Source organism: Eleutherodactylus coqui, chromosome 1, assembly GCF_035609145.1.
Source record: "Eleutherodactylus coqui strain aEleCoq1 chromosome 1, aEleCoq1.hap1, whole genome shotgun sequence".
Lineage (NCBI taxonomy): Eukaryota > Metazoa > Chordata > Amphibia > Anura > Eleutherodactylidae > Eleutherodactylus > Eleutherodactylus coqui.
The window spans coordinates 314,134,780-314,160,697 of record NC_089837.1 but is presented as its reverse complement, the minus strand read 5'-3'; the positions used below and the strand labels follow the sequence as shown (position 1 = coordinate 314,160,697).

Genomic DNA, 25,918 nt, shown 5'->3' with positions numbered 1-25,918 from the left:
AGTGCTGTGACTGGACACGTGTGTGAGGAGACGTGACGGAAGCTCGGAGGGGTCAGTGCGGAGAAGGCGCGCGCGTAAGTTGGATCATCATCCTGTTGTGATGTAGTGCAGCTTGTATTCAGCCTCCCTCATGGCATTGTGAGTGACAAGACTGCCTCCATAGTCCTGCAGCCTCTAGTCTCGTCTAACCGCTGACTACTGGCTGTCAGAGCTGTAATGGCGGGCTGTCACCCTGCAGTACTGGAGCGGGGACTTCACCCTTGTGACCGCTTAACCCTTCATTGGCTACCTGGCTGCAGGTGACAATTATGGCAGAACTCTTGTTGTAGTGGCTGGTATCCTGCGGTAACCGTGGAAACGGGTGACTATTGCATGTAAATACAGTCAGGGCTCATGTCCTGTTTAGAACATCTGCGCAGGAGAGAGAAAATGTAAATCCCCATCCCATAGGAATGTATTGACCGTCTGCGGTTAATTAAATAGCCACGGATGGTATTTTAAGTTATTTGTGGATGTCATGTGCGGGGGAAAAAGACCCACGACATACTCTATTGTAACGTGAATCACGCGTGTGGGAGCTCTATCTCAATTGATCTTCCGCATGCCAAAAAAAAGAGGCAATTCTAGGACATGAGGCCTTAAAGGGGTTGTTCAGCCGGTGTGAAAGCACAACTCAGTCCCTTTTTTTTTTTTTTTTAGTTTCCCTTCACTTTCCTGCAGACTACAAATCCCAGAATGCACAGCTCCCGACCCGCGCGGCATGCGCACTCCCATCTGACAGTGCTGACCTCCTGCTCGCTCGCTGTTCTCTGATTTCCCCTCTGGTACGTCTTCAGAAGTCGCGCCCTGAGTGGAGACAGAGTGATAAATGCGCATGCGAGTCCACGAAAAGCTGTAGATGCAGGAACTGTGATGGTCGTGGGTGTAGTGTCTGCCCAACCACCAGGACAGTGTAAATGGATCGGATTCCTGGGACGCCAAAGTGCAAATAATAATAATAATCTTTATTTGTATAGCGCCAACATATTCCGCAGCGCTTACATAGACAGGGGGGATACAGAAAGATAATACAAACATTACAGAACCACGGTTACATAGTAATCAGTTGATGGAAACAATAGGGGTGAGGGTCCTACTCCAACGAGCTTACATACTACGAATAGTGGAGTGATACAGAAGGTAAAGAGGCTGGAGATGTGCACGGTATGGCGGGGTGGGGAGTGTGGGATGCTATACACATAGACAATGGTCAGACATTTAGCCGTGTGATGGCAGAAACAGTATGACTGCAGGAGCGGTTTATGGTGGCTAGCAGGGATTACAGTCAGTAGGACAGGAGCATGTTATCAGGCGGCGTTACAGAGGAGTTTGTTTAGGGTATGTGGTATGCCTCCCTGAAGAGGTGCGTTTTTAGAGCACGCCTGAAGTTCTGCGAGTCCTGGATTGCCCGGGTAGCCTTTGGTAGTGCGTTCAAGAGGACCGGTGCTGCTCTGGAGAAGTCTTGGAGGCGGGAATGAGAAGTTCGAATGAAAGGGGCACTCAGTCTGGTTTCATTAGCAGAGCGGAGAGCCCGGGCTGGGTGATGGATTGAGATGAGGGAGGCGATATAGGGTGGTGCTGCGCTGTGGAGGGCTTTGTGGATGAAGGTAGCGAGTTTAAATTGAATTCTGTATTTAACGGGCAGCCAGTGCAGTGACTGGCACAGGGCAGAGGCGTCCGAGTAGCGGCTGGACAGGAAGATGAGCCTGGCTGCCGCATTCAGGATGGATTGGAGAGGGTAGAGTCTGGTGCAGGGGAGGCCGATCAGCAACGAGTTGCAATAATCGAGCCGGGAGTGGATGAGGGCAACAGTAAGCGTTTTTAACGTCTCCACAGTGAGAAAAGAGCGTATTCTTGCGATGTTCTTGAGGTGCAGCTGACATGTTCGGGCGAGAGATTGGATGTAGGGAGTAAAAGAGAGGTCAGAATCGAATATGACCCCAAGGCAGCGGGCATGTTGTCTAGGAGTTATGGTGGCGCCACACACTGAGATGGGAATGTCAGGATGAGGTCTGTTAGTGGAGGGTGGAAATACCAGCAGGTCAGTTTTAGAGAGGTTTAGTTTTAGGTATAGAGAGGACATAGTGTTAGAGACAGCAGACAGACAGTCGGTGATGTTTTGGAGTAAAGGTGCAGAGATGTCTCGGGAAGAGGTGTATAGCTGGGTGTCATCAGCGTACAGGTGGTATTGGAGGCCAAATCTCCTGATGGTTTGTCCAATAGGGGCTGTGTAGATAGAGAAAAGAAGGGGGCCGAGGACCGAGCCCTGGGGGACCCCAACAGCAAGGGGAAGAGGAGGAGAGGTGGAGCCAGCAAAGGAGACACTGAAAGAGCAGTCAGATAGGTAGGAGGAGAACCAGGAGAGAGCAGTGTCCTTTAGGCCAATGGAGCGTAGCATACTGAGGAGGAGTTTGTGGTCAACAGTGTCAAATGCTGCGGAAAGGTCAGGATGATCAGTAGGGAGTAATCGCCCCTCGATTTGGCTGTCAATAGGTCATTGGATACCCTTGTAAGGGCAGTTTCTGTCGAGTGTTGAGGTCGGAAGCCAGACTGTAGGGGGTCTAGGAGAGAGTGCTCTGATAGGTAGCTTACAAGGCGGGAGTAAACCAGGCGTTCTAGTAGTTTGGAGATGAAGGGGAGGTTTGAGATGGGTCGGTCGTTGGCAGCATCAGTTGCGTCCAGAGTCGGCTTCTTTAGCAGTGGGGATATGATGGCATGTTTGAAAGAAGAGGGAAAGATGCCAGAGGTCAGAGAGAGGTTAAATATAGTGGTGAGATGGGAGATGACCACCGGGGAGAAGGAACGGAGGATGTGTGAGGGGAGGGGGTCGCTAGCGCAGGTGGTGGGGCGAGCAGAGAAGAGCAATTTGGAGACTTCTTCCTCTGTCGCTGGTCTGAGTACAGACAGTGAGCAGGAGCTAGATGCAGTGCTGAAAAGACTAGGGTCAGGGCTAATCTGGGATTGGGAAGTTATTTCCTGACAGATGTCATCAATTTTCTTTTTGAAGTAAGCAGCCAGCTCTTCGGCACTGAGATCCGTCACCGGGGGCTGCGGTTTTGGGCTGAGAAGGGAGTGAAAAGTATCAAAGAGCCGTTTAGGGTTGTGCGATAATGAGGAGACTAGAGAGGTGAAATAGACTTGTTTGGCATGGTGGAGGGCGAGGTTGTAGGTTCTGAGCATGAATTTGTAGTGGAGGAAGTCTGCGGACGTTTGTGATTTCCTCCACAGCCATTCAGCACTTCTAGAGCACCGCCGGATGAAGCGCGTTTGAGGCATGAGCCAGGGTTGCCGTGGTCTACATCGGATGGCTCGGGTCCTGGGGGGCGCCGCTTCATCCAGGGCATGTTTGAGAGCGGTGTTGTAGTGAGCGGCAGCCAGGTTGGGGCAGGTGAGGAGAGAGATGGGGGACAGAGAGGACTGTAGGGATTCAGCAAAGTTCTGGGTGTGAATGGACTTAAGGTTCCTGTAGGTACTGTAGGTAGGTGGGTCTGGAGAGATGTTAGGGAGCGTGACAGAGAAAGAGAGGAGGTTATGATCTGAGAGCGGGAGAGGGAAGTTAGTGAAGTTGGAAGCAGAGCAGAGACGGAGGAAGACCAGATCAAGAGTATTGCCATCCCTGTGAGTGGGAGAGGCTGTGAGTTGAGAGAGACCAAGGGAGGAGGTGAGCGAAAGAAGCTGAGAGGCAGATGGGGAGTTCGGGGTCATTAGTGGGGATGTTAAAATCACCTAAGATGAGAGTTGGAATTTCACAGGATAGGAAGTGGGGGAGCCAGGCAGCAAAGTGCTCCAAAAACAGGCGAGCAGCACCTGGGGGGCGATAGATAACTGCTACTCGCATGGACAGCGGGCGGAAAAGCCGTAGCATATGTACTTCAAATGATGGAAAAGTGAGTGAGGGTACAGGGGGGATGACCTGGTAGGTGCATTTCGGGGAGAGAAGAGCACCTACTCCTCCGCCACGCCTGTCATCTGGTCTCTGAGGATGGGAGAACTGCAGGCCATTGTAGGACAGTGCAGGATATGAGTGGTGGGGGGGCAGCAAGGGGCTTTACAGCGCAAGCAGCATATTTAATGCACATTGTACATGCCAGTGTCTTCAGATGTGTCACAAGGGAACAAATGGGGTCAATGTTTGAGCATCATTAAATTTAGACCTGGCAGGAATTACCCCAAATTTATCACAGCCGTATAGACCATCTGATAAATTAGGCGCATCTTGTTGGACGCATAACATGTATGCATTTGAGGAGAGTGCTGCCAAGCACCTCACACTCCGGGTGACTTTGTGCAATTTTTGCTTTGAAGCATAATGTGTTTAAAAAGTAATGGTGTAAAAAGTTTGGGGATCAAGTCAAGATTCTGTCCCCTGCTTCCCTTAATGACATTGGGGGAGATCTATCAAGCTGTCTTATAGTAAGGATGACTTTGGTTGCTATGGGCAACAAAGGACATCCTTACTATAGCCCCAAATTCTATTTCTTTGAGAAGACACCAGTTTATTATAGCTGGCACGAATAACACCGATAACGAGTTTATGAAATAATGCTGTTTACTTGCAAACAATCTGGAGTACGAAAACTGCCGTCAGCCTCTGCCATTGGATCGCTCGGCGCCAATGTTCTGATGGATGTTCTTGGGAGTGTGTTAACGAGAACTGCGGCATCCTGGAGATACATCCAAAAGACTCTGAAAACTCTTGCATCTCTCTGGAGAAGCTGCACACTGCTGCCCTCTGGTGTCTGGAAAACTCTGAAAAACAAGCTGCACAACTGACTGGAATATCTGAGCGCACCCTAGTTGGTGTTCATAACTTTTATCATGATACAAGCATCTAGTTTTCTACTAACCCTGTTCTGCTCGGTGGCCTAGGGTCATTATGTTGAAGTTGACAAGCCTTGCTTTAGTCATCAAATAAAGTAACACCGCAGTAGTGTCCCGGATCGCAAAATACGGGTCTTTAGGATTGTGGACTCGGCAACCACCCCAGCTGTTGGGTATATGGAAGTTGCTCCTGACAGAAGTGCCGAACCCCTCCGATTATTGGATGTGTGGTACACCTGGGCTGCCTACAGCTATGTTCATCCGGCACTGAATTTCAGGCAACATATTGAGTCGTCTTGGAATAAATGTGAGGATCGTATTAAGACGATTTGCTTCCAACATATTTTGCAGAATTCATGTGGAGAGATGGTTCGGAAAAGACGCATTTAACACCCTGCTTCTGCATATTACAGAGAAATTTCCTGTTTATGATTTTGTTTGTTTCTAAATAAACACTAAAAATATTGGGGGGCATGATCTTCACTACTTTTGTGTCAAGTAATGTCCTAGGGGGGACATTATCTTCGCTTGATCTTAGTTTGGTTAATGGCTAAAACTCGGGGTCAGTAAAGAGATGATGGGATGATGATCAGGCTGTGACCTTTCTTTCTGATGTGCTTGGGTTTTATCTGCTGCTAACATTAAGCAATTTCTTCTCTTCCAGGTGCTTGAAATAATGTCCACAGGGGCCGAGGCAGCTACAGATGGCAGCAACCAGAATCTTGCCCTGGAACGTTGCTTGGAAGTTCTCCGATCAGCAACGAATGACAGCGAGCAGTTTGCTGCATTACTTCTGGTAAGAACTAATTCCCCAACAGAATGGTAACGAGCCTCCATAACGCTGCTGTTCTGCTCATGTCCGGCTTTCTGCACCATGAGTGGCCAGAAGTTCCAGTCCCCTCATGTCCATAACACCACGTTGCCAGACTAGCTTCACATCGGCACATGAAGGTCTCAAAACAAAAGCCAATAGGTTTCCGTCTATTTTATTATTTGGCAGAATGTATCAATAGACATTGGAAATAGTAATGGAAACTTGGCAGACAGGAGTCTTGTTGAAGCCAGCAAATGGCACAAAAATCTCATTGAGTTAACTAGTGACATTAAAAGGCCTCTTCGGCGAAAACCACATTATTCCATCGCTGCACCCCTCACCTGATTGCCTGTCACACGCTGGATGTCTCCTATGTCTACTGCAGTCACTTTCATGCAATATTTACGAGGCACCATCTTGATGTTGAGACTTCTCCTTGGTCTCTGTTTCGTTATTCTGCGCTATTGATCTGATGCATCAGCACAACCTCACATGAGCAGCTACAGCATGTACCATCTCTGCCTGGAGGGGGGCATGAGCAGGCCGGCCCTCCAGCATCTCTTTAGGACTGCCCAGCCCTGCTCCGAAAACTGCTGTCTCTAGAAGATGTTAAACACGGGAATATTTGGACACTTGCTACCATCTGAGTTTTGACGCTGAGCGCGATGTTGCACAGCAACTTCAGTATTCTGAGGCGGTACAAGAAGTGCCAAAACTGTGGATACGAGTGACTCAGATGGCAGCACACGTGCGAGTATTCATGCATCTAACCCCATCGTCCGGAGTATTAGTAACGAGGCTGGGTAGCCCTAAAGACTCGGGGTCCTATTATAAGTGGGGACACCTGAGGGTCAGTATTAGGCTAGGTTCACATGAACTTATTTGCATTGCGTATTACACATGCAATGTATGTGCACGTAATACGTGGTAAATGGTGTCAATGAAAGTATATTAATTTTTATTGTTCCACTTAGAGTTGTATATGCTATGCATATGTTAAAAAAAAAAAAAAAAAAAAAAAAAGCGGATAGCGTGTTCTATTTTACCGCATATTACGCACGTAAGAGCCCTATTGTTCTCCATCGGTGTGTTTGAGACGCAGTGCATACGCAATTACTTTGCTTATATGTGGCTTTTTTAAAAGGGGTTGCTAGGAGACATAAGAAGGAAATTGAAAATAAAATTAAAAGAAACAAAAAAAAAAAAGGGAAGCCAGTGCAGCACTGCACACCCAAAATATGCTGTATATGTGCAGGCATGCGTGAGTAAAAACACGGCGATGTGCAAATAAAACGCTGCGCTTTGTTTTTTTTATGCACCACTTTACCATATGGTTGCGTGAGCCAGCCTTAATAAGTGGAACCACAGTAGACAAATTATTACTATTGGGGGGGACTGGAAAGTTTATTAGGGGTTGCAGCAGCAGGATGGTGACTGTGTACAGAGCCAAGTCGTGGCGGGAAGAAATCGCTCTGGTAGTCTGGGAAGAAAACTGAATACGAACAACTCCCAAAAAAAGACCTCACTGCAGGTAACTGAACTGTAGTCACTATCGCTGTGTAGAGATGGTATTTGAGTACATTATATGGTAATTATTATTTAGAGGGATACTAGAACTGAGACGCTGTATATAAGCCTGTTACATCACAAAGGTTTTCTTATAGAATATACATAATATTTGGTGGGGTTAGGGGTGTTCTGATTCTGTATTTACACAATGAGCTTGATTCTGGTACTGTGTATTTATGTACTAAGCTTACTTCTGGTACTGTAGTTATAAACAGGTAAGTGTGGAACGATACGGTGGGCTGGTTACATATAGCCAGATGACCTGCAATGGCCAATGACCGTGCAGTAGTCACAGTAATAGTTTGTCTGGGTGCAGCCAGCCACAGTGTTCCACCCAAAAGGCATGTTCACACAGCGGATTTCTGCCGTGCTTTTATAGGCATATTCCATGCAGAAAATTCCTCAGCTTGAATATACCTGAAGGGTTGGCCTCTATTCATGGGCCCCTGTCTTGTTCTTGCCCCCAAGGCTAAAATTTGCCAGCTAGCCCCTGACCATAAGTACAGAGTCAGGAGGCTATGTAGTGATCTTCATTAGAACTGTGTGATAGGAGCCTCTAATCAACAGCAGTAACTGATGGGAGTTAAAGAGCTGGTTGGAAGACTGACTAATGTGAAAGCACATAAACCCAAGTCCAGGAAGTTCAAATAGGAAAGAATGACTAACCAAGGTAATACTAGCTGATTTATATGTACTGGGAGGATAGCTGCAGAATGAAAAAACACTTCCCTGGAGTAGCGGACTTAACATTTCTGATTCTTCTGTAAAAATAACAAAGCGGAGAAAACCACTAATGTAGCAGAAGCCCAGAGTGACACCCGTGTGTACTGAATGTGCAGTCATACAGTGGAGCTCTAGTATTGGGATTCTTTCTTAATGGAAAAGTCCAAAACAAACTGTCAGCAGGACTTTGGGATAATAGTGGTAACATTACATAGTTCATCTTCTATATGGGGCTTTCACTTAAGGACGGTGATCCTACTAGAGGATTTGTAGAGAACTTTAAGTGGACACTGGCATCTCCTGCCGATCTAGTTTTATACTGAATAACTTTCAGAAAGACTGGTTGCGGTAATTATATGGCCTTTAACAGGGATGTGATGCGTGACAAATCATCTTCCATATAAACCAATCTGTCTTAGATCACTCAGCTCAAGGCTAAATAATTACACAAGAGGGGACATAAAAGGGAGGCCTGACAGTACCTCAGAGGTAAGGAACCCTTTGGGTGTATTTACACGTAGCATGCTTGAACTTTCCATCTTTGGCACTTCCTGTTGAAATGAATGGCACACATGCATGGCCACCGCTGTCAAACTTCAATGACGCATCAGGAGTCTGTGGGCATCCCAGCAGTTACACTCCAGCCAATTGGAAAGTTGTTTTTTTATGCTGTGGGCAGGGAATAACTTGGCTGAGATGGGAAAACCCCTGTAATTTATCTTTTTCTTTTTTTTTTCCCTTGCTTATCTATGGGAGAAAACTGCTCTAGGCTTCTCCGAGGTCAAGAGGCAACTTAATTGGTACATGATAAATGAAAATTGACATCTATTCTGGCACATTGGCATGACCATTATCAGAGAATCTGGTGCCTGTGAATAGACTGTCCTTCCTCCTCAACACAATTTTTTTTAAGTTTGTCCCTGTCACTATTTTTGGACTTTTTTTTTTTTCTCTCCCCTCCCCCCTCCAAAGCGCCACCCCAGCCTAAGATGTATGCAATGAATGTAACTTGGCCTCCCTTGAATGGGGCAGAGTTGTTGCTCCCTGCAGTGGTTGGATCCTTCTATGTTGTGTGCTTAATTTCTTGTTCATGTTTAATTTACCAGTCATGTTGTTTATCTCTTCTTGAGTTTTATGCCAGTTCTACATCAGTGGTGGTAAACTTATTTTCACCAATCAACATTATGGTTGCTTTCAAAGGGCATATTTTTAACTTTTTTAACTCGCTTAAAGGGATTCTGTCATTTAAAAAAAGAAAAAAAATTCTATACTTGCCTATTTCTCCCCAGGCAGCCGGCTTACCAGATCTTCACCTCACCGATCTTCGCCTAGCTCCTCCAGTCCCCCAGGTCACCTCCAGCTAATCGGATCCTCTTCTTCCTGTGACTAAGCGCACATTGCGCTACATTTTGCTTTCTGTAGGTCAGTGTACGCTACGTCACTAGCGACGTAGTTCTCAGCAGCCTGCTTTAGTGCGACTGCACATGCACAATGTCTCATCGCTAGTGTTTCAGATGCTATTATGAAACACTAGCAGCAAGATATCGCACATGTGAGCTAAAGTAAGCTGTCGGGGATTCATGATTCCTTGCTCTGCATTGAACGTGATGTCGCTTGTAGTGTTCACTACCCTGCAGGAAGTGAACTGCCGCTAATGGACGCTCCAAAACAGGAAGAAGGGGATTGATCCGGCTGAAGGTGAGGTCACCTGGGGGACTGGAGGAGCCAGGAGAAGATGCGGTAAGAAGACTGCCTGGGGAGGAATAGGTAAGCATTATCTATATCTATATGTCTGTGTGTCTATATGACATAAAAAATACGCAAAAAGGTTCAAGTACAAGCGTAATTCGCACAGCCTCAATCCATGAAAATGCTGTATATTTCACAGACCAAAACTGTATACACCCGTGTGAATGAGTTAACTGTAACTACTCCTTGACATGGCTGTGGAGCTCTGATAGGGTTTCTTTCCACAGCTTTAGCATTGAGCTTCCTACCTTGGAGAGTGGCTTGGGTGCTGGGTAGGGCTTGCAGAGCTGTGCAACCCCCTGTGAGCTTCTGAACAGAGCGATGTGGAGGTGTGCGCCGAAACTCAGAATCCAACATGGCACCCGCTTCCCCAAGTGTCCTTTGGGTAAAGTAGAGAGCCAGTCCTTTTTCATCTGGACCTCGTAAGTCACATAAAATGATGTGGTAGGCTGGTTTTAGCGCGTGGGCCTTGTGTATGACGTGTTCTACACAGTAAAGCCTCAATAAGAATCTATCAGAGAACATAAAAGTGCGCTCAGGGACATCTTCCTTCACCAATCTGCATATCCTACATGTATTTTTCTGTGGTTGTACTCTACGATGTTAATGGTGAAGTCTGTGACCTAATAAACAGGTTAGAAAAACTGCAGCAGGCCTTCAAAATCTGTAGAATGAATGCTTTTGAAAACCCTGTTGATATGTCTTGTACTTTTGCAGTGGTTACAAGTTATTTGATTTACCTCTCCGCTTTCTTCACGGTAAAATAACTCTTCTCATTGCGCTCCTCAGGTGACGGAGTGTGCACGAGCTCAGGAACTGGATGATGGGACGCGGCACAGGATCTTTGATGCAGTTGGCTTCTCTTTCCTAAATCGCCTTCTGTTTTCAAGGACTTCCCTTGATGGGTGCCCTGACTACTTGTTTCGAAGCCTTGGGTTGACTCTTTTGGCTTGTTTCTGCACAGACCCATCTCTCGCTTCACATCCACAGGTTATCAATAAAATTCCAATTCTGAATGAAACTCTGAATATCTCATGCCAAGATGACATCAAAAACTTGAACTCCATGATAGAAGATGCCTACCAGTGTCTTACTGGCATCCTTGCCACTCCTGAGGGGGCAAAGCAGTTGGTGTCTGGTGGAACTATATCTTCCCTCTGTGAGGCTCATGTGAAGCAGAATCATGGATGGACCAATGCCCTTAGAATACTTACTTCACTACTCACCTCTCTGCCAGACCATTGTTGGAAGATTGGCTGCAATGAACTTCAGTGTTTGCTGGTTAAACTTAGTGAAGACTTTGACAATATAGATGACAGCCATAAATTCCACTTGGCAGAAATCCTTCCTGTGTTCCTACCTCCATCACAGCTTCTGATTGAGACATCTTGGGGATTAAACTGCCTAAATCATATGTCCAAAGCCTTACATAAAATCCTGAGTAATAAACTTAGCATTTCCCAACGAGACCCTGTACTTCTGCTTGCAGCATGCCTTTCCAATATGTATGGGTCATCTTGGATCATGATTGATGGCAGAGGAGAAAAGACAAAATTCTTGTCTCTTCTGGTGAACCTGGCCTGTGTAGAGGTAAGAATGTCATTGGAAGACCCCATGCCTCAGGACTCAAGACAGGCTATTGTCACGGCTTGCTATACCCTAATTGAAATGGGTATTCACGAATGTACGAAAGAGGGGTTTTCAGTGCTTAGAAAAGAACAGAAACTCCAGCTTCTCCAGGTGATGCAGGAGGCCTCTGCCGCTGTTATGTACTATTTGCAGCAGGTATGTACTTCTGGTTGCATGTTTTAGTATACAGTGTTTTATTGGCTATCAGTGTAATAATGGCTGTATCTGGGGCTTCCATCGCTTTTGATGGCAGGAATAACCCTGCATGTACACTGTGGAGTATACCGCAGTAGTAATAAATTTAAAGGGGTTTCCAGCATTAGAAAAACGTGTCTGCTTTCTTCCAAAACTAGCACCCCACTTATCCATGGATCACTACCAGAATTGCAAATGAACTTCATTGGAGCTGAGCTGCAGTACCACACGGTACACTGTTTTTAGAAGAAAGCAGCTATGGTTTTTATATCCTGGAAAACCCCCTTTAAAAGAGAACTTGTCAGAAAAGTTCATTATTAAACTAATGCCATGGTGCTACAATACATGTAAATGTCTTTATAGACATGCCTCTGTGGAAATTGGCAGTTCTACTAGAAGGGAGTAAGTAAAATTATAGCTCCGCTGTGCACCGCTCTCCCATGGTCATCTAGGTGGCGCTACAGCAGTGAGTAGTCATGGTTGTAATCATGCCCACTTTGATTGATGTCCCACTCAGCATATGAAGTCAGTGTTATCTGTGTCAAGTAGGGCGTCAGTCAAGGAAGTGTCACCTGTGTCTAGTTTAAGCCAACATATAGTAACTCATTGCTGCAGCTCCCAAGCTTCATTTGTTTTCTTTCTGTGCATGTACAGAAACGGCCAAGAATACAACTATTAGAAACAAAGTAACATAGTATGTGAGGCCGAAAAAAGGCCTATGTCTATCCAGTCCAGCCTATTATCCCCGCAATGTTAATCCAGAGGAAGGCAAAAAAACTACAATCGGGTAGGAGCCAATTCTCCCCATTTGGAGTCGGGAAGGATTTTTTTCCCCTTAATCTGGAATAATCCCTAGATCAACAACTCTTTTGGAATTATTAGTGATTAGAACATAATGTTGTATCACTCAAGAAGGACACCCAGGCCCTTCTTTCAAGTACAAGGGTCAAGTAAAAATGATTGGAAATGCCCAGCTACAGTTGCACTATAACAAAGTCAGAGAAAATGGTATATAATACGAAAATGGAGTGTTCTCTAATGGTATCATTCATACTTTTTCCGCCAACCGGAGGGTGTCAGCACCCATCAGACGATGGAAACTCACCAAATACCGCCCTATAGCATAATGTGCTCTCGACATGAGGAGATTTCTTTTTACGAAAATTCAGTTTGCTAGTGGCAGATGGGCATGAAAGTGTCACCAAGTCCTTCGAGAAGCATGTGGAGAACAGGCACTGCCATATTGGAGCATGGTAATATGGGCAGCAGCTTTTAAGGAAGGACATGAGTGTCAGCCACGAGGGCGCAGCAGACAGGCCTGTGTTGACTCCGACAACTCGCATTGCTCAAGTCCACCTGCTACTGGAAGAAAACCACTGATAAACCCACCAAGATTTGGCTGCGGAGGTAAACATTTTAGCCAAGTCTGTGTATGCAATCCTGAAAATGCTAAAAGTTGCTAGCAGATGGGTTACACACACCAAGTCTGGCGCCGAATGTAGGTGTATGCGTCCCATCTGACCCTATGAAAGGCTCAGTAGTTTCTGAGACGCATCATCACAATTGATGGCACGGAGCTACAAGCTTGAGATGAAATGGCACAAGTAACCTGAATTATTTTTTTTTTTTTTTTTTTTTATGAAAGAATATGCTCCCACCCGGAGAACACTGTTATAGGGCGGTATCTAGTGAGATGGTATTTGGTTCCTGACATCTTCTGGTTGGCGGAAGAAGTATGAACAATGCTATAGATGGCTCTTTATCTCTATTTTCATATTATACATCAGATTTTCTCTGTTATACCGCAAATTTAGTGTTGGCAATGATTTTTATATGACCCTTAGTATTATTCATTATTTTTTTTAAGTGTTACTATAATACTAAAATCTATTTTTTTTATTTTTCCTCAAATCTGTATTTTTCAGAATTAGAGCTCCTCCTTTAAGTGTAAACTCTCATGTTTCAGGTTGGTTGGGAGAGAATGGAGGAACCTTTTGTATTGGCTTCTATCAGGTTGCTTGGAGCCTGGCTTGCGGAAGAAACCTCTTGTCTTAGGCAGGAGGTCATCCAGCTGCTGCCTTTCCTGGTGCATTACATGCGGATGTGGTTTCAGAGAGCAGTTTTCAGTAGGAAGCAGCTTAAAGAAGCATCGCAGATGGCGTTACTGAGCAGCAGTTGGGGTGCGGTGTGGCCTGGAGATGCTATAAGGTAATGAGATTTGTGTCTAACCTTTCACTGATCCGTTAGCCTTCCTGTGCTACTGGTGACCACATCGGACGTTCTTGATCTGTCCTATGTAATTACTACTGTACAGGAGTTGTCATGGCTTCCTCCTAGTTTTATGGAACCTCGCTGTTGGGCTTCAAGCTCACAGATGTCCAATAGTATCTTACCTGCATCCATGTTAGGAAGTGTGAAGAGGTTTTGCAGTATCTTTGACTAATTTTCAGTATTTTTTTTTTTTTTTTTTTTTAACTCTGACTCAGCAACTTTATATGGAGTCGGGGGGGGGGGGGGTGAAACTAAACTTAAGCTACCTATAAACATTAGATTTGTGTTGGTGGTTTATGATCTTTTAAGACACATGGCTGCCTCTTCACTATCCACCATTTGTAAGTGTCTGTGGAAACTAAGTCAGCCCTCTGTAATGTAAACTGCCCCTGGCAACATTTTATTTATTTTATTTTAACCCCTCTACACATTGAGAAGAAAAGTGGAGGAGATCTGGAGAGAGATTCATCAGTTGAGCAATGCTTTAACCCTTTGAGTGGCACGCCCGGAAATTTTCCGGGACGAGCTCCACTGCCCATAGCGATATAGCCCGGAAAATTTCTGGGCTATGTTTCACTATGGTATCTGCAGAGCCCAATGCCATAAGCTGTGGCATTGTGCTCTACCTGCACAGACCCACACAGAGCAGTGCAGGACTTTGAAAAAAGAAGCAGGAAGATATTACCGATCTGCCAGCAATCTCCTGCTTCTATTTTCAAAGTCCTGCACTGCTTTGTTTACAGGTTGCCATGGAGACCATCCCAGCCGATGGTCTCTATGGCAGGGAGAGCTGCTGCTTGGCTGTCAGAGGATAGCCAGGCACCAGCTCTTACACAGCAGAGAATGGAGAAAACCTCAGATCTCTGCTGTTAACCCTTTACATGCCGCGATCTCAGCATGTAAAGGGCTGTCGCCAGCGGACCCCCGGAATGTGATCAGGGGGTCCTGATGGGTCTCTGTAAGTAAACAAAATTACAAATGTGGAATCTCTGCGTCGTAATGACCCAGAGGAGGAAGTTGGTACATATTTAACCCCTTAATGACGTGGACCCACCCCCCTTTTTTTCCCTTCCCTTTGTTTAAAAAATCTTAACTCCTTTATTTTTTCATCGACGTCACTGTATGAGGGCTTGTTTTTTGCAGAACGAGTTGTGTTTTTCAATGGTGCTATTTAAAGTACCATATAATGTACTGAGAAACTCTTACAAAAAGACATTCCGTCATCTTTCAGTGTGTCTTGCTTCTACGGCGCACAAACTGCAACAAAAATGACATAACTTTATTCTATGGGTCAGTACGATTGCTACGGTACCAAACTTGTTTTTTGTTGTTTGCTGTACTACTTGTATTGTTTTTCAAAGACATTTTATTTTTTTCAATTATTTTCTGCTGCATCTTCTGTGCGCAATAACTTTTTATTTTTCTGTTGACATAGTTGAGCGAGGGCTCATTTTTTCGCGGAATGCCCTGTAGTTTACGTTAGTGCTAATTCAGAATACAAATGACTTTTTGATCGCTTTTTATTGCTTTTTTTTTCTGGGAGACAGAGTGACTGAAAGTGCATTTCTTGCGCTCTTTATTTTTTCTTTTTCAGACTTCATTCACCGTGTGGGGTAAATAATGCACTACTTTGATAGGTCAGACTTTTACAGACGTGGCGATTTTTCAAATATGTATTTTTCATAGGATTTTAGATTTTTTTTTTATTTTTTTATTTTTTATTTTTTAATTTTTATTATAGATCTGGCAAAAGGGGGGCGATTTTAAACTTTTATTACTTTTTTTTTTTTTTTTTTTTTTAATACTGTGAAAAAGTTGCAAAAAGGAAAAACTCTTACAATTTGGTATTGGCATAATCGTACTGGCCTGTAGAATGACTTTATTATTTATACTGCTCAGAGAATGCAGTTAAAAATAAAAAAACATGCCAGAATTACAGATTTTGTAAATCTTGTCACGAGAAAAATGGAATAAAAAGCTATCAAAATTTTACATGTTCCTAAAAGTTAGATAAATGAAGACTGGAGTTCATCCCGCAAAAAACAGGGCCTTCTAGAGCTCTGGCAATGGAAAAATAAAATGATACGGCTCTTGGAATGTGGCGACACAAAAGCAAACCTTTACGAAAAAAAATGTTTTAAATGTACAAAAATAGCAAAACCTTAAACTGTATAAACTTGGTATCGCCGGAATCATGCTGACTCAGAAAATGTTATCACACTATTTATTCCATACGTTCAACGCCGTAAAAATGAAATCCAAAAAACGGCAGAAAACCTGCCCTGGTGGGCACGACAGGGTGGTAAGAAACCCGCCACTCAAGGGGTTAATTGATTGATAACCTATGAGTTTGGCTAGCTTAACAAGTTGCCACAAATGGCTTTCCTGTCAATAAAGAGTAGGTTATTTCTACTGAAGTACTAGCAGATTATAGGTCATCCCACGAGTGGATGTTGGTAAATGCAGTGCAGCACTAGATATCTAAGGTCTAGATGTGTTGGTCACAAATCTTTTTCAGTTTAAGGGCTTTTTGTCTAGTTCTAGGTGCTGAGTGTGTTCTCCATTATATCCTTCCTCCAGGTTCCTGCTGCCTGCTCTGTGCCATTTGAGTGCTGAAGAAGCTCCTCGGAAAATACTAATCTCGGAAGGAGTTCCTGCCCTGCTCTGTGACTATTACCAGCACAAGTGGGAGATTTTCTCCTCTGAGGAAGGGGTAACTGCAGACAGAAAGTACGAGACCCAACTGAGTCTACAGAGCTGCTGTGGGGTCTTCCTCAATCTAGTGGTGACCGAGCCAAATCTTATTTGGTGAGTGTGACATCGTGGATCTCAACAGCGCTTCGGCCTATGGCCAGCCAATTTTCTTTTCTACTGTTTGCTTGCTCCCTGCTGGTATGATTTCAATGTTTTTAATGTTCTTTCAGATCACAGAAAATCCCTTTTTAAAAGCTGAGGACACCCTTTAAAACACATTTTTATTGTATTACATATACAGTATTTTTGCAAGTGGTTTTCATTGAAAAAATGTTTTCTCCTTTTCGACTTCTCTCTTGAAAGCAAAACCTCATCTGAAATCCTATCTGATTTACACTTGGGCCTGCTTAACATGGGTATATTTGTACACAAAAATGTTGCACATGCAATACAAAGAAAATAGAACCCATTGAAGTAATTGGCCATTTCATTGGCTGCGAGACTCACGCGCAAAAAGTACAATAAAAAATACTGTTGCGTATGCAACGTCTGATGTGCAAATACATGTATGCTCATGTGAGACAGGCCTCAGCCAAGAATGGCCTTCGGGAAAGGTCAGCGAGGGACTTTACCCTGTGACTGACCTGCAGAAACCAGATGGTAGAAAACTTTATAAATGTGGTACAAAGCTATGACCAATAAAATACACAAAGGAAAATAGACTAAGGTAAATGCACCCTAAGGGGTCAAGATGCACAGAAGTGACACTGACATGTATTTAACCCCTTAGTGACCAAGCCTGTTTGCGCGTTAATGACCAGGCCAAATTTTGGAAATCTGACATCTGTCACTTTAACATGCAATAACCCAGTAAAGGTTTTGCATATCCAAGTGATTCTGACATGTTATTTTCGCCACAGACTGATAGAATTCGTGTAGATTTATTAAAAGCATCAAAATTAGTAAAATTTGTATTCACCAAAATGAATCCCCCCGTTTGTCCAGTGTTCAGAGACATACCCATTGTGGCCCTAATATTCTGTCTGTATGCAAAACGGCGCCCAAACTAAAAGGAACAGCAGGTGATTTTTCAGAACAGACATTTTGCTTAAAGATGTTTTCGGCCCCATAGCGCACTTCTAGAATTCTTGAGCGGCCAAAACGACAGAGAATCCCCACAAATGACCCCATTTTGAAAACTAGACCCCTTATCAAATTCATCTAGGGGTGTACTGTGCATTTTGACTCCACAGGTTTTGAAATGAATCCGTAAGGGGTGCTGAAACTTTATCTTTTATTTACTTCTCATTCATTCTAATGCGATCGCTGGTATCCGGTGGATAACTGTGACCGGGGGAGGGGTCCCGTGGCCAGGGATGACAGCTGTAGGATGTCGGATACCTTCGTAAACCGATAGCATGGAGCTGACACATCCAAAGCTGCAGGGTTTCCAGTCTTACTGATTGGCACAGAAAAAAAACAACATTACACTCCCACACGTATGAGTTTTATACAAGTGTGATGCATTTTTGCTCCCTCAGGGAATAATGGGGGATTTTTCACACATGTAAAAGTGTGTGTGTGTGTGTGTGTGTGTGTGTGTGTGTTTTAATTATTTTTCTTGTATTTTCTTTTAAGTGCTTTTTAAATACCCCTAAATGAGTCAGAATTAAAACTGTCTTCTGTCTGTTTTGGTATATACATCCTTTTTGTTATGTACATATTATTACTTGGTGGTTGCACACCATCCGTATATTTAATTTCTTCTTTTTTGATTTTGCAACTGCCAGCCAGGAAAACTGCTTTGTGACCCTTCTGCAACTACTTATGCAATCCCTTCCTGTGCAACTGACAAGGGAAGGCCAACTGGTTCTGGTGGCCAATATTTCCACTCTGGGACTTATGATGAGCCGGTTACTTGCTGCCTCTCCAGGTAACCAGATGAATTGAAACCCTTCCCTTAAGCTGCCCCTCCATGTTTTACATCTATTCAAACAGTTGACCCCATGTTCATGTCGTAATAGTCCGGGTGCCTTCACACTGGCAATAAAATCACACTTTATTTCTGTGATGCGAGAGAGTGAAAACACATGGTAATGAAACCATTGAAAAAAATCATTGGATTCACAATTTCCGATGTTTTCACGCATGCAAAAAAATTACATGTTCAATCTTTGTGCTATATCGCCCATTGTTGGCTGCCGACCACATTGAAAGCAATGTGACAGCCACGGTGGGGATGAGGGGAATCCCCGCAGTGATGCGAGGTGGTTTTGACACGAAAACGCCTTGCTTCCACAGTGGCTAACACATGGTGGGGAGCGCGATATCTGCCTGTAAAACACCACCTGATGTCTCCCTCGCCAGTGTGAAGGAACCCTTGGACACACAAACAGATTGTGCTGCCTGTTTCTCGTGATGTGCTCATACATGGTAATCTGAATTATTTACCCAACTCTCACTACTTTTTTAATAAAGTGACTGCTTCTTAGGCCGCCTGCACACGGGCGGAAATCCCGCGGGATTTCCGCCGCTCAAAGCCTGCATAGGAGTGCATTACAATACGCACTCCTATGCAGACGGCCGCGCGAAATCTCGCGCGGCAAACAAACCGCGGCATGTCCTATTTTTGTGCGGGGCTCGCAGAGCCTCGCACAGATACGTCACTCAACCGGCCGCCGGCTCCGGTCTGCGCATGCGCCGGCTTCCCGGCAGCCGGCACATGAAAGAGCCGGGGCCACCGGGCGCGGGTGAGTACGCGCTCGTCTCTGCAGGCGCTCGGGTCGGGTCTCGCGGCGAGAATTCTCGCCGCCGGATCCGACCCGCTCGTCTGCAGGCGGCCTTAGCAGGACGGATTATGGCCTTCCCAGTCTGACAGATGTAACTGTAATGTATGCCAGGCGTTGGCATGAATTATACCAGAAATCTACTCTTTCTCATAGCTGGTGTACACTTATTTTTCAAAAGTAAAGCTGTAATTCATACAATTTCTCCACCTTTTATGCAGATTGTGATGTATCTATAATTCTGATGCCAGAGTCTAACTGAATCAATTTCTTGTATCAGTTCTTCAAGAAAGTTACTCCCAAGATTTCTTTTTGGCTGTTATCAAGTTCTTGAGCCGTTGCCATGTGGTGTCCGCTGAACCTGATGAAGAAACACATCGTATTGTCCTCCGTGATGGCTATGCTGAGGCGTGGGCAGACATCTCTGAGCTGTGGTTCCTGGGTGTACAAGCGTTCTCGGCCTGCCTTCCTCTGTTGCCCTGGTTGCCCTCTCTGGTGCTTTCATCTGGCTGGTTACAAGACTTACTGCGCATACTAGATGAGGTTTCACCAGGTTCTATTGACCTAGAACTAGTGACAGCACTGCAGGCACTTCTCACACAACTGGCCCAGATCAGTGTTCCCTGCCGAGAGCTTATCCAGCAGCATGGAGGTATAGAGAAGGCTAATCTATATGGCATGGCTGCCCTGGAACAATGCTTGTCGAAAATCCTCTAAACAGTCACTCTTTGATGGAACAATGTATAATTCTTGCTTCTCAAATGTAAATGCTTCAGAAAGTCACTCTAGTTTTTCATTAAAGTGCATAGTACACTATTCAATTACTCGTCAAGTCATTGCAACTTCTGTCTGACTGGATACCACCACATTATGCACCTACAGTAATGTGGCAGGTATCTGGGCCCACAAGCTATTCAACAGCACTTGATATCTGGCCGTATACTGCCCATTATTGTAGCAGTTATGTTGTTTTCCTGAACTATTTAAGCTTTTATGGACATTGGACTCTGGTTACTACCCTGTTTCACTTAAAATAAGACTTATCCCCAAAATAAGCCCTAGTTACCTTACATAAAAAAGGATATATTACCTAGCAGGCTCAGTCCAGGTTCCTCCCGCTGCAGTCCAGGTTCCTCCACTATAGGGCAGTCACACAGAGGTGACTGCCCTATAGTGTTTTAACGTCCCACCATTGCAGGACGTATATGGAGGGAGAAAGCGCTGCTATCTTCCTCCAAACAGCGTGGCCTTCTGAAAGTCCCCAAGTCCTTCTTGGCAGTATGCCTATCAAGCCATCCCCTAGTTGCCTGTCAAAATGCAGTATGATGTAATGCTATAGCATTACATCATACTGGAGGAGCGATCAAATCCTCGCTGATTGTGGTTCCACCTGGGGACTAAAAGAAAATGTAAAGATAAAAACAATAAAGGTTTACTTATTTAAAAAAACAAAACCTTTTTCCATATTTACAATAAAAGAATCTAAATAATAAAGCAAAAATACATATTTGGTATCGCCGTGTCCGCAAAAGTCCGATCTATCAAAGTAACGCATTATTTACCCTGCATGGTGAATGTCGTCTGAAAAAAATAAACACTGTAAATGCCCTTTTTTTGGTCACCCTGTCTCCACAAAAAAATGTTATAAAAAGCGATCAAAAAGTCATATATATTCAAAAATAGTACCAACAGAAACAGGACATCCCGCAAAAAATGAGCCCTCACACAACTATGTAGACAGACAAATAATAGTTATTGCGTGTAGAAAATAGAGACAGAAAATAATTTAAAAAAATTAAATATCTTAAAAAAAAAAATACGAGTAGTACACCAAAAAAAAAATAAGTTTGGTATCATAGTAATCATACTGACCCCTAGAATAAAGTTATGTCATTTTTGTTCGCAGTACAAACGGGACACCGAAAGTTTTTCCACTTCTCTCCACTTGGAATTTTTTACATTTTTTTTTTTTCGGTACATTATATGGTACATTAAGTAGCACCATTGAAGAAGACAAGTCGTCCTGCACAAAACAAGCCCTCAAACAGCGACGTTGATGGATAAATAAAGGAGTGATGCCAATCAATGCAGTGGTCCAAGAACCAATCACAGCCATCACTTTCTAGAGGCAGGATTTATGAATCCTGTAACCAGGGAGTGGTGTTGTATGAGCTGCGGAGGACTGCAGGAAGCGTGTCAGGGCTGTGGAGAGCAGAGGGAGACACCTGGACCGAGTCTATTAGGTAACGTATTATAAGATCTCCACTGAAAATTAAGACCTAGTGCCTATTTTGGGGTGAAAACTAATATAAGACAGGGTCTTATTTTCAGGGAAACGTGGTATAAAAAATGCACTTTGAAGTCGGTGACCTTAAACAGATGTATTACTTAACAAAAATAGAAAATAACACTTTAATTGCTCACAGTAGCGCCTCACATACTTTTAGGTTTCTAGGAACATGGACGATGTATTCATAAGCTGCTGTGCAGCCCCCATATATATACAGTACATGAATATTTAAAGGGTCCTTATGATTTCAACCAACCTTGTATAAATTAATTGCACAAGCAAATATAAGAAACTTTGTAATATACCTGATCAGAGAAAAATGCTCCCTTCTTCCTCGACCTCCCTCCTAAACTCTCTGTTCATCCTGGATTCTCTGCTCAATCCATCTTGGCCTCCCAGTATAGACTGATGAATCGGATTACATGCTGCTCAGAAAGCGATGGAGAGGGAATGGGGAAGACAAGGAAAGTCTGCTTCTCCCAGCAGAGAGACTCGCACAGAGCGGCTGCTGTGGGTTTTCTAGCTCCTGCCTAGTGCTTTCTTCACATACTGTGCGGTCTCCCTCTATAATGTTCAATATGGTGCTAAGACTTGCCTCCGGACAGCACCATAAACTAATGGTATGTTTAGACGGGACGATCTGCCTGTCTAAATGACTGCTGATGTCACCGCTAGTTAGCGATAGTGCAGAGCATTTACACAGCCAAATCATTGCTGGCTTCTTGCTCAATGCTTCATATGCTATGTAAAGTGGGGAGCAGTGAGAAGTCAACGATCCAATGATAATTTTTATGTTAATTGAAAGTCAGCGATATTGAAAAGTAAACACTTTTTTTTTTTGATTTAGACAGAACTATTATCATCACGCATTGTAGTTCATTTCAACTAATTTTGAGCGATAATTGTCCTGTGTAAATGGCCCTTAAGTTGTGGTGCTGGCCCTTTTAAACCGGTATCGTGGGTGTGGGCATATTTACGTAAATACGTTCGTGTGAATCCAGACTTGGTGGCGTAAAAGACATCATAGCGGTCGTTTTCCTCCCACCATCTCAGGGTCAACTGACAGTCTGAAGAGGGAAAAGCTAGTGAAAAGCGCTGAGGGGAAACCTGATAATGGCCGTAACGTGTGTAATCTTTTACGTACACGCCCACATGACTGTGTATTCTGAAATCACAGATCCGCTTTAATTATCTTGTTTTAGCTATATTGGTTTATTTATGTTCCTCATTTATATAGCGCCTACTAATTCCACGGTGTGGGCATTTGATGATTGCTTCGGTACCCATTGGGCTTCCAATCTAAGTTTACCTATTTACATAGGCAGATGTGCTGCTGAGAATGATGGAGTTTTCTGGCTGCACAGGGCCTTGAGGGTTACATGAGTGGATGTACTGCTGTACAAATGATCCTTTTTATGTTAACGGAAAAGATGCGGCCAACATCAAGTGAATTATAACTTGTCGTTCAATTCCCCCCTTTTTTTTGTTCTTCAGCTCCCATAGAAGCTAATGGCAGTCTTCAGCGTATTTGGGGAAAAGATAGGGCAAGATTTCTCTTTTGTGGACATGTAACAAATTGGGCGCTGTTTTCGGTCACCGATGGCCTGTTATACCTGGTGTGATGTTTTTACACAGCTTCAGATGGTCATGTTGCGTTTAAAAAAAAATTTTTTTTTAAGATTGTGGCTAAATTAGCTGTATAAAAATGCTCGCGTGAATCGGGCCTTCGGCTGAAATCGCATGCATAGCTTTTTGAGCCAAAGGCCCCATGCATACAGAGAATCTTAGGGGTGGATTCCGAACCACGAATCATTTTAAGCATTCAGCTGAATGCTATGGAAACCCACACCGTAATTATTGAGGCAGCCTGCAATGAGCAGCCACACATACCTTCAAAAATCACAAGCAAAGATGGGATTTTTATTTTATTTTTTTTCCCGGCAAAATCATGATCGTCCGCGTGGAAGTAGCCTAGGTGTATAAATGCTGCATATTTGCTGAATGTGTGTGTTTTAGGAGTTTTTTACATGAGCGTATATCGGCCGGTGTTTTCACAGTCGGCTGATATACGCTCCCATAGAAGCAGTTTCCCCCTTCCCTCTCCCCCACCGGCTCTTTGCTTCTCTCCGCCACCCTGATGTTTGCAATGGGAGGTGGCGCTCTGTCTGCCCACTTCAACTGCAAACAGCTCGGAGAGGAGGAGAGAAGCAAAAGGGGGGGTAAAATGGAAGCGTTTATCGTCTGGTCGTGAAAACACCAACCGATATACGCTCATGGGAATAAGCCCTTACTCTGCTTTGTGTACACAAAAAAAAACCATGCTGCCATTTCAATGTGTGGTTTTAATTAGTGTGATTACTTGAATATCTATTTACCCATGCAAATGTGAATGCTGCATTTTAGTTTTTTTTCTTTGCGCCAATCTATTCAAATTAATAGGTTCTATTCACTGCAAATCACTCAACTACGTTTGTGTGACACAGGCTTAAGGTTAATATCACACAGGCCAGCGCGACATTGGGCTGTTTAGCGCAACCCGATATCATGCTTGTGCAATGTCCCCACAGATGCGTGATGTGTTTGTGTCAAAAACACCCCCCATCACTTCACGTCACGCAATGTTTGAGAACAGTGGGCGAGGCATTGCAAAGAAACGCCCAAAGATGGGATATGCCACAGTGTGGGAAAAAATCACTCATATATATGACCCCATTCAAAAAAATGGCGTTCATATTCGTTTGGCTCACAATGCACAAATCCCACATGATTTCTTTCTCCGCCATGTGAAAGTGGCCTTAGATAGATAGATAGACTGTATGCAATAACCCTGATAGATAGATAGACTGTATGCAATAACCTAGATAGATAGATAGATAGATAGATAGACTGTATGCAATGACACGTACAGCTTGGAACCATAAATACTAGAGCACGCCAGCCATTTACAGTCAGTCTCCATTGGAGTTGGAAGTGGGCAAACATGTACTAGGCTATCTTCCCAAGAAGCCACAGCAGCCGGATAAATTGGATGTTCCACACAACGGCTATTTTATTCAGCCTGCAAGGGGGAAGCAGCGGCCTACAAAACCTCAGTGGTCGCTGCTGCCGTCATCTAGATATATAAAAACGAATGTATGTATGTATGTCTGTCTTCGCAGCAACGCGCGACGGGTACGCTAGTCTTAATCTAAAACTTTGCATAAACAGTAAGGGTTGTTTCCCCCCCCCCCACACACACACACTATTTTTCAGTTTTCGGTTTGTTTTTTGGTTTGTTTTTTTTCCCTTTTGCTTGTTAAGTAAAAAAGTAAACTAAAACTACTATGACTATCACGCTTTTTTCATTGAGATTTACAAGCATGGGAAGAAGCTTTTTTAAATTTTAAATCTTAAGGGTAGTTTCACAACGCGTAATGCAAGTGGATTAAAGAAAGGGCAAACTGGAATATATTGACTGCTCTGAACTTCTACTAATAAAACTTATACTAGCTTTAGATTCAAAAACTGTATCGTGGGGCAGCACCTTCAGGTCACCTTCACACTAGGGCACTAGTTAAGGTGGTTTTACGCGCCTATGGCGATGGTAACAAAACAGAATCTGAAACCAACGATCTACGATGGATTCATTCCCATCTGTGATGTTTTCACTGATTTGATGGGATAACAAAATCGGGGCTCGCTCTATCTTTCCCGATCTGCTTTCTTGTGTGAGTTTTAGCGCGGGTGCCAGCGCTGCAAGATTCTTCTCCAAGAAAAAGAATTATTGACAAACCCCAATGAATTAAAATATGATTTCTCACAACACAATCACGGTCACCCAGTTGGAATTAGCCTTAGTCCAAAACACTGTCTCTCTTTATAGTCTCTTCCTAACATACAAAATGCTGACTAGAATAAGCAAGTGCCAGGCCTCATGTCCACGGGCGGATCGGATTCCACATGCTGGATCCGACCCTGTTCGGACCCGAGGACATTGTGGTTACCTGTCTGGGTCTTCTGCGTGCTGTCAGTCTTCTATTTCCAGGTCTGCAGAAGAGCCGGCGGAAGGCATGTGCCGTATGTTGTCTTTTTAGACTCCAAATACAATTGCGGACAAGACACGGAGCAGTCGGCTTCCATTGACTTCAATAAAAGCCATCCGTGCAGGATCTGCACTGAAATGAAGCATGCTGCGACTTTGTACCAAAAGACCCGCAAAATAAAAATCCACATGCTTTATTTTTTTTGCGGACACCCATGTATCCCTATGGGCGTCTTGATTTGCAGATCTTCACTGTGTGGATTCCACAAATCAAACCGCCCATGGACATTGGGCCTAAGGGTGCCTACTCACCAGCT

The 25,918-nt window shown here is 44.1% G+C and overlaps 1 protein-coding gene across 3 annotated transcripts; it reads left to right on the top strand.

Annotated features, from left to right (window-relative positions):
- The first annotated feature begins 10 nt into the window (after positions 1-10).
- Positions 11-20,106, top strand: NCDN (neurochondrin). Of its 3 annotated transcripts, none has more exons than XM_066574999.1 (7): positions 11-74; positions 5,525-5,656; positions 10,505-11,305; positions 13,506-13,747; positions 16,391-16,618; positions 18,295-18,437; positions 19,571-20,106. In XM_066574999.1, the coding sequence occupies exons 2-7, from the start codon at positions 5,537-5,539 to the stop codon at positions 20,005-20,007; spliced, it is 1,971 nt and encodes a 656-aa protein (XP_066431096.1). In that variant the 5' UTR covers positions 11-74; positions 5,525-5,536; the 3' UTR covers positions 20,008-20,106. The 3 variants fall into 3 exon arrangements, with proteins under 3 accessions (XP_066431096.1, XP_066431094.1, XP_066431095.1); XM_066574997.1 differs by having other exon boundaries at positions 10,505-11,500; XM_066574998.1 differs by lacking the exon at positions 11-74 and adding an exon at positions 151-299 and having other exon boundaries at positions 10,505-11,500.
- Positions 20,107-25,918: the final 5,812 nt, after the last annotated feature.

Excerpts from the sequence above, each read along its gene's own strand:
- NCDN (XM_066574997.1), top strand. The coding sequence starts at position 5,537 with ATGTCCACAGGGGCCGAGGCAGCTACAGATGGCAGCAACCAGAATCTT. Across the intron at positions 13,748-16,390 it reads TGGCCTGGAGATGCTATAAG|GTTCCTGCTGCCTGCTCTGT; the intron begins GTAATGAGATTT and ends TCCTTCCTCCAG. Across the intron at positions 16,619-18,294 it reads ACCGAGCCAAATCTTATTTG|CCAGGAAAACTGCTTTGTGA; the intron begins GTGAGTGTGACA and ends TGCAACTGCCAG.